The sequence below is a fragment of the Manacus candei genome, unplaced genomic scaffold (genome assembly GCF_025592945.1).
Source record: "Manacus candei isolate 608988 ecotype Guabito, Panama unplaced genomic scaffold, ASM2559294v1 h1tg000077l, whole genome shotgun sequence".
NCBI lineage: Eukaryota > Metazoa > Chordata > Aves > Passeriformes > Pipridae > Manacus > Manacus candei.
Window position 1 is genome coordinate 3,624,243 of NW_026138125.1, and position 17,339 is coordinate 3,641,581.

Sequence of the window (17,339 nt, forward strand, 5' to 3'; positions counted from 1 at the left end):
GGCAAGCACTAAAACAGCCTGCTGGGTGTTTTTTTGGTATGACAACCCTCATTTAACTAATGCAGGAAAAGTGAGTACTCAGAACAGTGTTTCTGGCAATAGAATTGGCTGATTCTCCCAAAACAAGTATCAGTGTAGGACAATTAACAGTAGCATATCCTTGCATAGGTAACACAACAGACCTCCCAAGAAGCCTCCAGAAGATCATGATGGACTCAGCTTTTTGCTGTCAGGAGCTTTCCTGTTTATTTAACTGGGAAGAAGAGTTAAAATGATAGAAAGCCAACCCAAAAGGCCATATAGTAGGAAAATTGAGCGTTTCAATGTCCAGTGGCTGAAAAAACAGTTTGTCTTGCTGATGCAAATTGAAAGCCAGAGGCCTCATTAAAAAGTGGATTTTAGTAATGGTTCTTGCAGCTAAGTTGCATCATGTCCCATCTCCTATTTTGTTATACCCTGTGCAAAGATGAAGTAAACTATTTAAATATCTACTAATTACCTTGTACTTAACTGATAAAAACCTTAAGTAAAACAGGATCAGTAAAGTAAAACTAAAAACGATTGCAAAATGAAAAAAAGAACCAGCAGTACAAGACAGAGGTATACATCAAAAAGCATAAATACAGCCAAAATAAATGGGAAAAATAATTCTAACTGAAAAAAAGCATAAGAAAATAGTTTAGGAATTCCTCTCAAACTGGAAGAGGAAGAAGAGAATATCCAATCTAGGAAGGGTTATTTTCAGAGAAAATTACTGAAGAAAACATAGAAGATGAAATTACTTTAAAAATTACTTACTATTTGTGATCTAAATGAGATATTTTTCTCTTTTCCCTCTTAAACGTGACAAAAATAGTAGTGATGTAGACAAATAACTTCATACATAGAGATGACAATGTATTTAAGCAAAGCAAATCCCCAGAAAAAAATGTATGTAACTACTGCTGTACATCCTTAAGCTCCAGGAACTTAAGAATAAGTTTCTGAATTAGAAATAAGCTTGCAGGCACACACAGAAAGAAGTATTAGCACAACTTCCTACTTGTCAAAGAGATAAAAGTGGCTTGTGTCTTCTAAATACATGTTTTTAATTGACCAATGAACCTTACTTCAAGACAGTTTGTCATTTACAATTATAATAATGTGGATTAATACATGTGATGGAGTAACATCCAAAAAATCCTCTAATTTACTGTCAGTTTTCAAAACTGATAACAAAATAGAAATAAAGGACAGGAAGTCGAGGGAAGGATAATGTAATATATTACAACTTCCAAATTGTGATCCAAGTCCTGCAAAGGAAATAGCTGACAAAGCTGACAAGTATCAGAAATAAATGGGTAGTTTCCTCTCCCTATATTCATCCCCATATGTACTCCTTATATCTGTATTTTAAGATGGTGACAAGTCCCTCAAGACACCATTTGAAAATTACTTTTATGTGGTAGACAGAAAACTGAGGGACTTTCCAAATACATAATTATTCAGAATGGTCAGGAATAAGAACAGAGAAGACTGGATATATTTGAGCAGAATTGTTGAACGGAAGTAGAATTTAAGAAAAACATCCTGTTTTTATCTCCCAAATGACAAAGCAGAACAAAATTCCGAAGAAAACCCCCAATCTGCCTTCTGTCTGTTAACCAAGAAAGTTAATCAATTTTCACAATAAATATATAATCAAAGACTTTAAAATTTAGAATCCTTCTAGCTTTGGTTTGTCCAGTTTCTGATATATTTACTGCTTCTGAAAACATTAGTGAGCTGTGGTTAATTTATACGAATGAGAGCAAAAGGAAATTATGCAAAACTAGATGCTGTTACAAGCTCAGTTCTCTTATTTTGTTCTGATAAGAAAATTTTGTCTAAACAAAGTGTGTGGAACTTCTGGATAAGATTCCAGAAAAACACGGAATTTTCATTTAGGATGCAAAAATATTTCTTAAGCTTTTATACTGCATATGAAGGACTTTTTTAAAGTTAACAGATATCAAAGTGAGTTGATGTACACCAACTTTTATGTCTAGGAATGGAAGACAAGCCAGAACATGTCCTTCATTCATTTTATCCTGAACTTTGTGAGGTACAAAATCCCTGAAAGGAAGGTTTCATGAAACATGAGAAGTGTAAAACTAAACATGCAACAGAATCTCAAGCACAGACCAACTGCCTTCAGCATCTTCCTGGTAAAAGGTCTACTTGAGCTGAAACTAATAGGGCACTCAATGACCAAAAGTATTATGATGAAAGAGTAAAGGAAGATGTACAGTTAGAAAAGAAAAAAAAATTGTCCAGTAACACTCAAGTATTACAGTAAAGAAATTCTGAGCAAATAGAGCACTATTTGTAGCTCAGTAAAGTTTTAAGTTTTAAATCTAATATACAACTAATACTGGGAGAAACTTAGGCAACTAATGATGTTTCTGTAACATTTTCACTTCAAAGATGCTAAAAAATGCAAATAAACAGATTTACAATGAGTATATTCAGGATTTTTGTTTTACTTACATATCTTTGTGATCCATCATATTCACACCTCTCAATTTTTCCCAAGCTGCCATCTGAAAAGTAAAGTTTCTCTGCCCTGTGATCAATGGTCAGTCCATTTGGTGTCAGAATATCTGTACTAATGATAACCTGTGCATTTTTGCCTGAGAGGGTAGATCTCATGATGCTTGGGAGCTGCTCATTCCAGTTAGTCCAAAACATTAAGCTGTATTAAAATCAAAATAACAAATAAAACCATAAGATACATTTTATAATTTAGTTCTCTATGAAATGAGCAACAGAAAAAAACCCCACATATGCTTTCACAGACAATTTTGAATGTCTTCTAGGAGTAATTGTGATAATCAGTGGTGAATAAGAAAATCTAATATCCAATATCCTATAAATTATAGCAGTTTCCTAGTTCATTAATTTGTATACAAGTACAGAATTTTTTTTTCCTCTTACAGATCTGTTCAATTCTGATCATGTCTGTATATTAATAAACCATTACAGAGAGAGAGAAGCTATGGAATGATATAAACTTAATTCTGCTAGTGTGTATATTTGTAATTTCTAACAGTGAAATTAACCTGTAGCTTTTCCCATTTTAGAAATGTGATACAGACCAAAGGACTGGGATGCAGAAGGTTGATTGTGGGAAGAAAGTCACATTAATGTGCTCTACAGGAGGTTCATTCAGCCCCTTGTTGTGGTTATCAATGGTGGACAAATGTTATGGAATGAGCTGTGGATGTAATTCACAGACTGATCAGAACCTGCTCATTCTCTTATTACAATCTCCATCAGTATTTAGGTGGTTTATTTCTGATATCTGGGCAAACATATTTTACAATACAGCCTAAACTTTCAATTTGCATAAACAGGACATGAAGACACACGTGGAAATAACCTTGACTACTCATGCAACATTGTACATTCAGCTACCAATTTAAAAATGGGATTTAATAATGAATTAATGGAGCTCAGCCTTACAAAAGGAGAGACAGTTACAAGAAGTAGAAAAGGCAGGTTGCCTTTTTTCCAGAATTAACAGAGAAGATTAAAGTACCTCAAATTTTTAAGAATTTATTAACAGGAGTAGAAATATAAACTTTCCTACTATTTTACTAAGAAATACAGCCTTCTTTAGAGTGGACAAAAGGGAACTAAGACTTCTTTGCAGGATGTTGTCCTTAAGTACTGTAAATGTTCATCTCTTGTTATATACTTCTATACTACACTGGTTTCTGAGATAAACATGTGGGCCCACAATTTGCACAGAAGAAACTCAGATTCCTTTCTGTAAATACTTAAATTATTTATTTTTTTTTAATTTAAGCAATAAGAGTAACGCGTCTGATGAAATCACTCAAACAACCACTCATTAATTTGCATTTAGCTCACTTTTAAGAAAAGCAGCTTGAACTTTTTAACATTCCATGAAAACATAATTATTATTTGAAACACGAAAACATAAAAAACGTTGCACCTTAATTCTGCAACTGCTTTATAAATTATATTAACAATTTTCTCCTAAACGAAGAAATCTACTTAACCTTCGTAGGTATCAGTATTTCACAGCATTAGCTGACTGTGAAATAAAGAAGTGCCAGAAATTAAAATCTGGTAAGGAAGATGTAATACATACTTTTGGCATTCATCCAGAGCCAGCACGTGTGGATGATCATCCTCTGACATGGTTATTACAGCTTCCCGATTGAAAGCCCCTCGACGCCTCTGGTCAACGGTGTGTCTCGTGATGGAGGATGTGGTGGAACTGGTCCAATACAGGGTGTCCCAAGCTCTGTGATAAGCAAGTCCCTCCACTGACCCAACATCTGGAAGAAGACGGTTACAGACAGAGCAAATCAAACACCTGCCAAGATGATGTTTGTTTTTATTTTTCTTCTCAGAGCTGATCCTGCAGACTCGCAGAGTTCAGCTATTTCAGCCCAAGTCTGTCAGTTCTTTTATCATTTCTGCTGTTATGTTTTTTATTGGAATCAAAATCTTAATTTTTTTTTTCATAAATTTAAATAAAAAAAGAAATCTAGAGAGCAAGACCACCTGTTAACAACCCGTAATATACTGGCCCATTCTAACAATCATTAAACTAAATTTTAGTACAGTGTCCCCAGATGATATATTAGAAATAACATGCATTTATTCAAGACAGCAATAATTAAGTCACATCTTCAAATATCATTTCAACCAAGTCTTGGGATGTTTTCACTAGTTACTTTTATTATTTAGCATGATCTTTCAATGTATTTTCTGACACTGATACACATTACATTAATAGGGATCAAAGTGTCCTGTTGTTATTAACTGTGTGAGTTTTTTTTAAACACCTGAAAAGTACTAAAGAAATACCAACTCTGAAGGTCTCAACATCAATATATTATTTTAATAAGCCACAATACCACACTCTTTTATTCAACATAAAAAACTGTGAGCTAGAAAGAAAAGAAAATATTAATAAGAAACTAGACCATAATGTCCAGAAAAGATAAACTCTATCTAGTCCCAATATACAAAAATGACAGACTGTGAGGAATAGGAGCAATTATTTCCTACCATTATCTTATAATTACTAAAGAAATGTATGTTGATAACTTCACTTATTATCTTGTTAGAAACAAATATTTTTAGACCAGAAGGTTCACGCAGCTTATTAATGAGTTACAGAAGGCAAAAATCTAGAAATATAATTAGGATTACATTACGCTGGTTAATACAATTTCCATTCAGCTTGCTGAAAGATGTAATATTTACTGTGCAATTCATACAGACAGAACAGAAAGTCCAAAAATAAGTTTTATCACACTGAAACAGCAAACACTAAATCAAAACTTTGAGGCAAATAACTCAAAACCATGAGGCAAATAATTATGTATCAGGTTTCTGTATTTCTCTTTCTAAAGCACTTGGAGATGATCTGACTACATTTTGTGACATATCTGGGGAGAAGTCTCAGTGACTCGTCTTAAAAGAAGACATTCCTTAGAGGGAGGTGAATATGTGTAAAATACTTATGAAACAGAATTCAGGAAAAACAAAAGATATCTTCAGATCACTTACAAGTAATTCAAAATTAGAGAGAGTTTACCTGGCATTGAAAGCAACTTGAAAATTACAAAAACCTCTTTAGAAGAGGTTTACAAGAATGACCCTTTCGATATTAATTCTGGTTTTCAAAAAGATGAGTGGGTTAGACGCATGCTTTATCTGCCTTATAAATTTATTTTTAATTTTAAGCATTAAAAACATATTGAAATAAAGTAAAGGTTTCAGAAATCAAGAACTGAAAAAATATTCTGTTCTTTCAAATATCATGACAGAGATGGGCAAACACCTACTGAAGTATTCTAAAGCCAACTGGAACACATCTGAATGCAGGGTTGTTATTATTAACTGTGGTTTAGGCAGGTTCTGGAGGGGTTTTGTCCCTACTATGAACTGAAATCCAATTGCTTGATTCTTTGGTCTTCCACCTCTTAACACCCACACCACGGGCATTTATTTTTCCCAGGGCAACCTTCCTGAATGAAACAACTAATTCCTTCTGAGATGTAACCCATGCACTCTTCCAGCAAAAATTTGTTACTTTTTCTGAAAAACAAAACAAAACAAAAAAAAACAAAAGCCAAACCCCAAAAACAAGTCTCTTTGGGGAGTGTAAACAAGACCACATCAGGTTTTGTTCCTTTTGCCTACAGAGACCTCCCAATCCCTGAAATCCCCACATCTCAATCACAGCTTAACTTGCCCAAACCAAGTTTTGTAACATACAAAAAATACCTTTGACATCATAGCATCAAAATATCAGCCTTAGGACCAACAACCAACACAGACACAAGAGTCAGAAGAAATCCTGAAAGTAATGACAATTTCTCAGAACCAGAGGAACACAACACAGGATTCAAAGGACACTTGGACTGCCCAAATTATCCCAGAGACACAAGGCCAAGCACTGCACATATGAACCACTCTGCTCCCTGATCTGGGAACAGGGATCACTCCCAGGGGCAGAGGTCTGTACCACCTAGATATGGGTTCTGATAAACTTCCTAGTCACTTCCTGCAAATCTTCCACTAACTCTGAAATTAAAAGAAGCTTAGTAAGTCTGATAACTGGTAAAATAAAGGGCCAGGAATACAATTTTAACTTAATCTACTAATTTACATTAAAATTATATGCTGAACCCCAATTTGCAACTACATAAAATTCTCTAAACTAAACCCAGTGCTCTTAGATATCAACTCACTATCTATTAGGTTTCCCTGTGTGGAATCACAAGTTGGTTTCAGTGGTCCTCATGGGTCCCTTCCAACTTGAATTTTCTGCAATTCTATTAAAAAAATAACAAAGGTATTGACATTTTCTGACCAGTTCTTTATTTGCAATGAACAAAACATGAGAGCATTTAATGCTCTTCATTTGTAAGATGTCTATCAGAAAAAAAAAAAAAAAGAAAATTCCCTCATGTAACCTCTTGAATTTCTAACAACTTCAGCTTTGTTTCTTGTCTGAATCTGTCAAGAAATTTGAGAGCAAACGGGTTACATAACATTGTTACAGTAGAGTTTTAGGTTGACAAAAGATAATGATGTTGTTCCTGCCACAGCTAGATGTGATGAATTAAAACACAACTAGAATGATGAAAGTGCTCTTCAATACCAGATGTGCTGGTTTACTTTAATTTCTATACTAAAGAGAAGAACTCAATTTTTCCACAGGTATTAGAAAGTACAGCTTCACATTCTGACACTGGACCAACACATCATTCTGCAATTCCATGTTAAGGTCTGTAAATCGTGACAGAAGAATGTTTAATTCCATGTTACTATTTACAAAATGGTAATTAAATTTTTAGAAAACAGATACATGGAAAGTTATGGCATATTTAGAGACAAGTAAACATTTAGCATACAGATGAAAAATGTTTTAAGAAAATAATTTAAGTATGCAGTTTTACAAAAAAACTTTGCCATACATTCGTATGTTCTCAGTGGAGTAGAACTAAAAAAAAAACAATCAATAAAACACTTTCTTTCAAAGAAAATAACTTTAAAAGAAAATAAAGAAGCTAATATTCAAAGACTCAAGAAATCTACATCTTTAAGGGAATGCCAATGATTAATACTTTGACTGAAAAGAAAAAAAACAACTCAACACTTTAAAATAGCCTGACAACAGAATCAGGCTGTGAAAATTGTCTCTAATCAAACATCCAGTATCTAATTAAGGATTAAAAAAGTCTTTAATCAGAGTGTGGTGAAGAACTGGCCCAGAGAAGCTGTGGCTGCCCCATCCCTGGAAGTGTCCAAGGCCAGGTTGGACAGGGCTTGGAGCAACCTGGGATAGTGGGAGGTGTCCCTGCCTATGGCAGGGGGTTGGAACTGGATGATCTTTGAAGCTCCCTTCCAACCCAAACCAGTCTGTGTTTCTATGTAATAAAAATTCAGAAACTTCTTGATGTATATATGCTTTTTAAAGAAGAGAAGGTGCTTTACTAGATGATCACATCTTCAAGCAAATTAAGTCTGAAACTATCAAAAGGTTCAGGAGACAAACCCGTGGATGATAAGGGTTTCATAAATACCTCTAACAGAAAAATTCAGACTAAAAAAAAAAAGCTTTCCTCATAAAAAATAATCAGGGGAATTAAATTGCTTTGATGTAAGACAAGAAAAACATATTAAAATTAAATTGAAAACTATGCTACAAACACATACTAAGTGCATTTGCTTAGCTCCACCAAAAGATTAATTCTGAAGGATTTACACCAAGCACGCCTTTATTTGCCAGTAAACTTTTAGTATTATCATGTTCTGTGTACTTATGGAAGTGAGAACTCCACCAATACAGAAGAGATGCATTTAATACTTTCAGAAATCTATAAATAAGGTAGCTTTCAAGTCAATGACATAAGACTTGCAGAGTAGGTGCTAAAACAATACAAGATTTAAATAAATTCTTAAAATGGATAATACAACTTTGTTCCCACTAACATACAGTGTGAGCTGGATGAAGTGCCATCAGTACACTGGTCAGGCAAACCTTCAGTATAGTAAGTTATCATTGATAATACAATTTTTTCGTTAGTTTATATGTTTCTAGGTTAAAATAATTTTTTTTAGAGGTTATTGATGAATCTCCAAATTCCTGTAAATCTTTTTAACAATGATAAACTAAGGACCAACTGAGGACAGAAGGGATCCTACAAATGGTCCTCTAGAAACTCGAACGTTGTTCCTCCAAAATTAAAACCTTTTAGCAACTTCATATTGTTAAAGACAGAACAGTAGAGAAGATGCCAAAGCACATGCATTTCAGTATTATATCTATGCAAACCAGCAATGATATTATTTTATATTTACTTATATAAGTACTTCCTTAAAGCATATTTTAGAGCACTTTTTAAAATATATTTTTATATAAATTATATATATAAAATATATATATTTTAATATATTTATATTAGAAGTATGGCCTCATCCTCTCTGGTGCTACAATTGAAAGACTTAGTCCCAAAACCTATAAAAGGATGAAAATTAGCAATTTGTTTACTCTCAGCTTCATATTTTTGCAGCATCATATAATATTCTGAATTGGTAAAGCATAAAGGAACTGGAAATGAAAAGAAACACATTTGTTTTACTGACATATTGAATTAAAACACTGATGGCATTAGATGCCTACAGCACTGATTAGATTTATTCTAGCCATGAAGCAACAGTTTATGATTTTCACATGAATTGCATACTTAAATGAAAGGAACATTAATACAATATGATATTAATATACAAATACTCACATTATTCACCTGCCACTGACATTCTGAATTAAATCAGTAATGGGGTGTGTAACTGATTAAATATCTACACAAGAGAATGCAACAGCTTATGATTTACAAAGGCAATGGTAGAGTGATCACATCATTACGTTGCCAAACGCTATCTATCACTTTTACTGAACTTAACGAAGATAGATTGCATCCCACAGACGAGATGTAGCCTATAAATATTGTCATGCTGATCTTCATCTGACTTTCTCAGGGAACAGACAAGCAACAAATCAATAACTGAAGAACTCAGAATAAGACCCCTTATTATTGCAACCAGGAAATAAAAATACTAAAGGACATGAAGTTTAAATTATCCAATAGTTGTTGCCACTGGCTTTTGGTAATATATATATATTAGTTCTCAATTTCCTAGATTTTTATCTCTTATACTTCTAAAATTATCTAGGAAGTATACAGTAAAAACTTTTCCAGTTGTACCACTTCAATTACCTTTTCCTTTCAATTTCATATTTTTACCAACTCCTTTTCTTTAGCAATGCTCTAAAGCAGTGAACAACTCCCAACACCATATTTTTTTTTAATTCTCAAAAGCCATCAAAGTAATGAAATTGATCATGAACAGCACTTTGATATCAGAACTTTGGAGAAGGCTTTCATGTTCAGTACTGAAACACCTGCTTGATCTTTATTCATTCTGTGACTTGGCTTTGGCAATTTACCTTTCAGGATTCAGCCTGGCAATTGTTACACCAGACTGGTCACAGGAGGGGACCCTGCTTTCTGTCACTCTGTTTGTGTAAGATTGTGGGGATGGGTCACAGGTGGTCACCGTTTGATCTGGGGTGAAAGAAATGTCTCACGAGCACTAAAGCACCTGAAGAGAAGGGTTTAGATTCACATTCCTCACTGACTGCACAATTAGAATGTTAAATAATTCTTTACCTCTATCATTTTTCTGCATCTTCAAAATATAAACCCATGCTTTAACGTATTCCACATTAAAGATTATTAAATGTAATAGGACAGTATAAACAAAGGCTTTGGGTTCTTCAAAGCTACAACTACCCTGAGTTCAAGGCACTACAAACATCTCCATGGATGTAATCTTATTTTTTCAAACTTACTGAGGCAATACAAGTTAACAAGTGTTATAATATCATAACATCAATATAGTTAAAGTATCCACGTAAAAGAGTCTTTAAAAGCAGAAGGACTTCCAGAATGGAAACCTAACCTATGGAGATGGAAGTGTTTTATTAGATTCTTTAAAATCTCAACCATTGTCATGGAAGAAATGTTTTGCTAATTACAAGAGCCCATATTATCTTTTCGTGCATTACATGTGGACTCTAAAAAGGACCAACCTACTCTTCACCCTTAGCACCTTTAAATCAATACTATTAGACTAACAAGCCTTCTAATAAATATGTATAAACACACATTTTTATTCTTAATGTTGAAGTAAAACGAAACATTAGAGAGATATTTGAGGTGTTAATGGCAGAATAGCCTAATAACCTAATAATATTTGCTGGATCACATTACTCTTTAGAATAAAACAATGAAATTCAGATGTTCCTTCTGTGTAGCTTTTTTCTGAAAATTCACCAAACAGTTTTACATTTAAGGCAACTAAATCAGAGTTGCTAAGGTAAAAATTTAGTAAATATTTGCATCAGTAAAAAAAACTAAGGGCAATTTTTTACAGTTGAATCAGCCACAAATAGTATTAATTCCTCATGAATAATCTCAAGTTCAATAGGTAAAAACACCTTTCCTCAATACTGAGGTTGGGAATGCTCACGACATACCATACTAAAAGATCAGTGTAAGTCAGCTCCTGTCATAAATACATTTAGAGTTTCACACCAGGGACACCTAAACAACACATGAAATGTGCAGGACTACATCAATCTAGAATAATAAATGCTTAATATAAAATTAGATTACTTTATTCACCTGTAGCAACAACTCATAGATTTTACCCACTAATCATTGTCTAGTGGAAGGTGTCCCTGCCTGTGGCAGGGGCTTAGAATGAGGTGATTTTTAAGGTCCCTTCTAACCCAAAATATTCTGTGATTCTCTAATATGCAGCCACATACAGAAACAAAAGATAGTGTTAAACTAGACAACTTGTTTTTCAAGTTGGAATAATAAATATTATGGTTTACTATTTAAATATCCTAGACTTAACAACAGCCTCTCACTTTCCCTCCTTTAAAAAGTGAAAATCACTGGACCTATATGCAGTTATAATGAATATACAAATACATATAACATATACATATATCATATACAGCTATAATGACTCCATTTATGAAAAAAAAGCAACAATATCCAATATTTATTTTTAACAGATTAAAAATTCCTTTCCTGGAGAAGAAAGTTTCAAAACTAAAGGGATCTCACAATGTACCAAAAGTAACGCTCTGTAAGAGAAATGGGAACATAAATGCCTTTTTGACAGTTAAATTGGACCCATTTAGTTAGGAAGAATAGTAGCACACATTGGAACACCTTTAAAAGATTCAGACTGTAAAAAGCCTTACAATACATCACAGGATCTGACACTTTATGTTAGCAGTGAAAAGATTTTTGTGCTCTACAGACACCAGTGCCTCAGGTTCAAAACAGGAGCGTTTTCTCACATAACACTTCCTTTTGTGCTGTGAGAGACATTTCACTGGCAAAATATCTCAGTGCCTTTGTTTACACAGTTAGGAGAAAAACCATTGAGTGTATCTCATTACTTTTTCCTGTTTCTCATTTGCCTTTTTTTTTTGCCTTGCCTCCACCTTTTTTCTTTAGGTTTAACTTCATTTGTCTTCTGTCTCCTGTTGCACCGCTGTATTAAAGCTATTTGAATATCGCAGCGTTTTTCTACAGATAAACTGAAGCAGGTTTTGGTTAATTCATGTATTGCTTCAAGCTTCTACCTATGATAAATAATAATTAAAAAAAAAAAAGAACTATTAGCTTAGAAATTGAAACTTAGCTTTTTAAAAAAAGGCTTCTTTGTATAAACATACGCTCTGAAACAACTTAGGTCAGCCAAAAGAATATTTGTGTGAAATCACGGGCAAGAACAAGGTAAAATTTTAAAAACTGGCAATAAGAAAGATTAACCTGATAAAGTTACTTAAGAAAACAAGAAAGCACAAATCCCTGCTGAGTGACCAAATGAAATATTGCTCCTTTCATCAGCAGAGTTCAGAGTTAAGAAAAAAATCCCCTCCTCATGCAGTACAAAACCCAAAGGTGGCATGGCGTGGCATACTATGCACATGCTGGGTTGTTTTTTTGTTGTTGTTATTGTTTCTTGCTGCTGAAGACAGAACCCTATCAGGTACAGGGTTCTTGGTGAGTTTTGAATCTATTTCTAGTGAACTGGAACAAGTTAGATAAAGTTGTTTATACGCCGTAAATCTACTTTCCATGAGCCGAAAATGTGTTAGCTAATGGTTGTTTATGAGTTGCAAATCTGTTCAGTGAGGTGAAAATTTGTCAGATAATGGGTTGTTTATGAATTCTAAATCAATATTCAGTGAGTCGGAACTATGTTAGATAATGGCTCGTGTATGGGTTGTAAATCTGTTTTCAGTGAACTGGAAACATGTTAGATAATGGGTTGTTTCTGGGTAGTAAATCTGTTCTCGGTGAGCTAAAAACATGTTAGATAATGGGTTGCTCGTGAGTTGTAAATCTGTTTTTAGTGAACTGGAAACCTGTTTAACAAAGAGCTCTATATGTCTTAAGTGTTTTTAGTGTGCAGGAAAGTTCACTAATCTATTAGATTTGAGCAGCATGTCTGATTTCAGGGAGGTAGAAATCCATCAGGTGAGAGATTCCTTACGAGTAGATTTACATTCAGTGAACTAAAAATCTGGGACAACAGTATGTCGTATGTAACATATCCTAATTTCTCTACTGTAGTCAAATACTGAATAAAGGTTTGTGTGATTTTTAGACTTCAACTTAATGAGGTAGAACAATGTTGTAGAACTGATAGAACCAGACTAGATATTTCCATTGTGGTTTTATATCTCTCCCTAATAAAGTAAAACTTGCTACAGATATGTACTAATAATTCTGGATGAAAAAGACAGCAAAATTAATATAACAGGTGTTATTTTTTCAATCCTGAAATGAAACATTATTACTAACATCTCTCAGCTGGATTCCATCTAATAAATTCTACATGATCACAGATTCTTAATGTAGAAATCAGAAAAATTTTAGAATTTTCTGTCTTCCAGTGAAGACTGGTGTCTTACTGGTGTCAACCAATCCTACCGCTGTTTTTTCCTTTATAGGTGTGGTTGGTTAAATACTTTCACTACATCAAGCAGCCCCATGAACTGTCTCCTGTTTACAGTGAGAGAAAAATCACATGCAGACTGTGGAATGGAGAGCCATACAATACAAAAATACCAGCTGAAAATGAATGACTCAACATAAACTAAAGGGCTCTTGAAGAAGAGCAATAAACTGACATATACTGGGATGTTATAACCCTTCTCATTTACAAAGCATTTCTGCAGAATAGTACAGAAGCCTTTCTACAAAATGCCATAGTTTACATATACATCCCAAGCATGTACAGTAAATTTCTTTGCAAGGATAGAAAATTTCATCTGACATTCAATTATTCAGAGTGCTGACTCTGCTAATGAAAAATGAAATCGGGCATATTAAGTTACAAGTAGAAACACTTCCTAACAATTTCTTAAAACTATAATTCTCAACTATGCTTTACAGAATATCTTTTGCTCTTGTAGAACAGCCTGTTATAAAGTAATGAGGAACACTTTATTGTTCTTTTAAAACCCAATTTCTATCTGCATTGGTGCTTCACAAGTATTTATTTTCCCTCTTTGTTTTAAATGCTGAAAATTCCAGTGACTTTTCATGCAATACTTTTAATGTCTTCCTATAACATCAGAGTTAAAACAGTGCTTGTGTGTCACCAGTGGACAATGCTTTCCTGGGAGTAATGAGAACATCCTGACAATATTGCTTAGTTTATGTTTACCATATTTTAATACAGATGCCATTGATTGCTCTAAAATATGCACACATAAAAACTCAAAGGAAAAAAAAAGAAAGGCCTTGTATCACACAGAATCACAGAATGATTTGGGTCGGAAGAAACCTTAAAGATCATCTCGTTCCACCCCCTGCCACGGACAGGGACACCTTCCATTAGACCAGGTTTCTCCAAGCCCCGTCCAGTTTGACCTTGAACACTTCCAGGGATGGGGCAGCCACAGCTTCTCTGGGCAACCTGTGCCAGGGCCTCCCCAGCCTCATAGGGAAGAATTTCTTCCTTAGATCTCATCTAAATTTACACTCTTTCAGTTTAAAAATATTTTAAAAATGCTTTTCCATTCATTAGTGCCAATGGTTTTCATAAGCACAAATGGCTTCCCAGAACCACTGTGCAGAGGTAATAATGCAACAATTATCCAATATAAGTGGTAAAATGATACTTATGTCAGTTTGCAGCTGTTTAAGTTTTTTTTCTTTACTAGAAGTATCCCCATTAACATGCAACAGCAAAAGATGATATACCAAACGTACTTTCATTTTTCCTCACGCTTTCTTTGGTCTTGTTATTAAACCCACCCAAACAAATAGATAAATGTAGAAATGCCATAGGCAACATAAAATAAAACAGTAGAAATTCATATGAGGTTTTGTTTCAACAGTAAAGCCCCTTAAAATCAAGCATATAAATTAAGCATTGCCGTTATCACTTCTGTTTTCAAGTAATATGCTTCACACATCATAAACCTGTTATAAAATAAATTATTTTGAAGTTATTCATGTTTAAATGCATCTTATAGGGATAAAATACAATAATTAAATGAGATAAAACTTCGTTGATATTTTTTACTCTGTAAAGCCAAGTGATCATCAGTGTTTCACTTAATAAAGTTTACTGAAATAAAATACACATTTTGGGAACTTTTATTTATTTTTTTTTTTGTTACTTACTTTCAATTAGCACTTTTCTGCCAGCCCAGTTGTCTTTAATAACTTGAATATTTCCATAGTGTGCATCACTGAAGAATATGCGGTTTGTGCCCCTTCCCTTCAGGCTGTAGTCAAAAGCCAGAGCTATGACGTTTTTGAAGTACTCTGGGTTTTCATATGGCCTTATTGGTGAATTCAAGTTGGTTTCATCAGAAAGGTGAATGCTTTTTAATATGGTCCTCCCTGAGTACAACAGGTAGCCTTCATGTCTCAGGCAACTAATTCCATCTTCTGCAAGATATCCGTGTGCACAAGCACACATTCTCCGTGCATTTCCCCGGTAAAGGCAGAGCTGATGACACCCACCGTTATTCTTGGCACACACATTGGTGCCTGTAAAAGAAAAAAAAATAAAATCTACCTTTTATAAATATGAATATAATTAGCTAACTTAAAGAAAAATGAAATCTTATGCACTTTTAAGAATTCCTCTCTTACAAATCGTTTGTGCAATATTCACAAGTAAACCAAAGCCTAACACAGTAAGGAATGTGACTTTAACCACAACCTGAAAATAATTTTAGAGAATACAATTAATGAGCAAATATAATTAATGTCCTTTTCAAATCACAACAGTACATATTTTATTAAGAGAAAAAAGATAAAATGGGTTATTCCTCCATAATAATCCTAAGTCTTCTTCCAGCTGAAGACTTAGAAACTGTTTCAAGTGCTTTGAAAGATTTTCAAAATTTTTTTTAAAACACCTGTTACTGGTAAAAAGTCAAATTTAGGTACCATCAGAATACAGTACTGCTTTTAGACAATTTCTATCAAAATGAATAATATGTATTGACAGGTACAAAACTGTGTCAATCCAGTTCTCTGTTTCTGATGAAGAAATTTCCTAACATTTTGTTCTAATTTCCTTTAAAACCTGACTTTAAAAACTTACTCCTTGACAATTGCACACCATTAAGAAATCATTGTCAAATTAGTAACTACACTTGTTGCAAGCAATATTTAAAATTACAGTAATAGTTAATAATAAGGAGCTATTTTTCTTTGTCTTTTCCTTTCTGTTTTTTTTCTTTACTAGATATGAATTACTCTTATAGTTAGTTCAGATAATTTAGTTTCTGTTTCTGACAGCACTTTCCATGTAACAACTCAGCTCTTTTGGTAGAGTCATTTTCCCATTTCTGAAAGTTTTCCACATAATGAAGGAGAATAAAACATTTTAAATAGACTCTTTTCAGGTACAAAACCATAATAATTGTTGGGGAATACGTAGCGTCTGAAAGTACTGTTGATTGTATTTTTTAACTGCTACATTTCAACCTGAAAATACTTTTAAGAAAGAATAATGGGGAATGAGAGCTAGTTTGCTCTTAAAACTACAAAGATTGAATTTTGTGTTCCTATGCAAAATTCCATGAGACATAGTCCTCTGGAGTCATGTAAAAACATATGGAGATTTAGCTGTATACATTTTCTCATTCAGTTTGCTTTAAAGATTCTTTAAAAGTTTTATTAGGCTAGAAAGGTTAATATCTGTTTGGAAGGATGAAAGGTTGAGAAGGGAAAGGAAAATATATCGACAAGATCCTCAAGCTTCTGAAGTCTCTTTGAAAACATCAATGCTTCCACTGTTCACCAGCTGTGAATATCTTTAAAAATGGCCAGTTCTGGAACCAGTGTAATTAAGGCATGTCCTTGCACACATGCCAAATAGCACTGAGGGATAGGAATCACTTTTCAAGTAGCAGTTTTCAGGACTGGCTCCTCAGAAAGGGTAAAACAGGTGTTTGAAAAAAAAAGCATTAATCACAATCAGCACAGGTGGTTGGGTTTTTGTTTGGGCTCCTTTTCTGTTTGTTTGTGTCTTTGTTTTAATAACAGAAGGTCAGGAAGCTCGCTTATCCCATTTTTTTAAACAGTCTTAACTACTAGTTCAATAAACTTAAAAACTATATGTAATAGTGTGATACAGAGAAACATTCCAAAAATATTTTTCACCTGTTTTTTTCCCTTTTGTCCTTCTGGCTCACTGACATT

The 17,339-nt window shown here is 33.8% G+C and overlaps 1 protein-coding gene across 1 annotated transcript in view; it reads right to left on the reverse strand.

Annotated features, from left to right (window-relative positions):
• Positions 1–17,339, reverse strand: part of LRP1B (LDL receptor related protein 1B) — a 506,665-nt gene that overhangs the window by 138,567 nt on the left and 350,759 nt on the right. The window contains exons 41-43 of the mRNA XM_051810328.1: positions 15,303–15,674; positions 4,139–4,328; positions 2,509–2,713 (exon numbers count right to left, since the gene is read on the reverse strand). Of these exons, the coding sequence (XP_051666288.1) occupies positions 2,509–2,713; positions 4,139–4,328; positions 15,303–15,674 (767 nt within the window). The remainder of the gene's footprint in view (positions 1–2,508; positions 2,714–4,138; positions 4,329–15,302; positions 15,675–17,339) is intronic.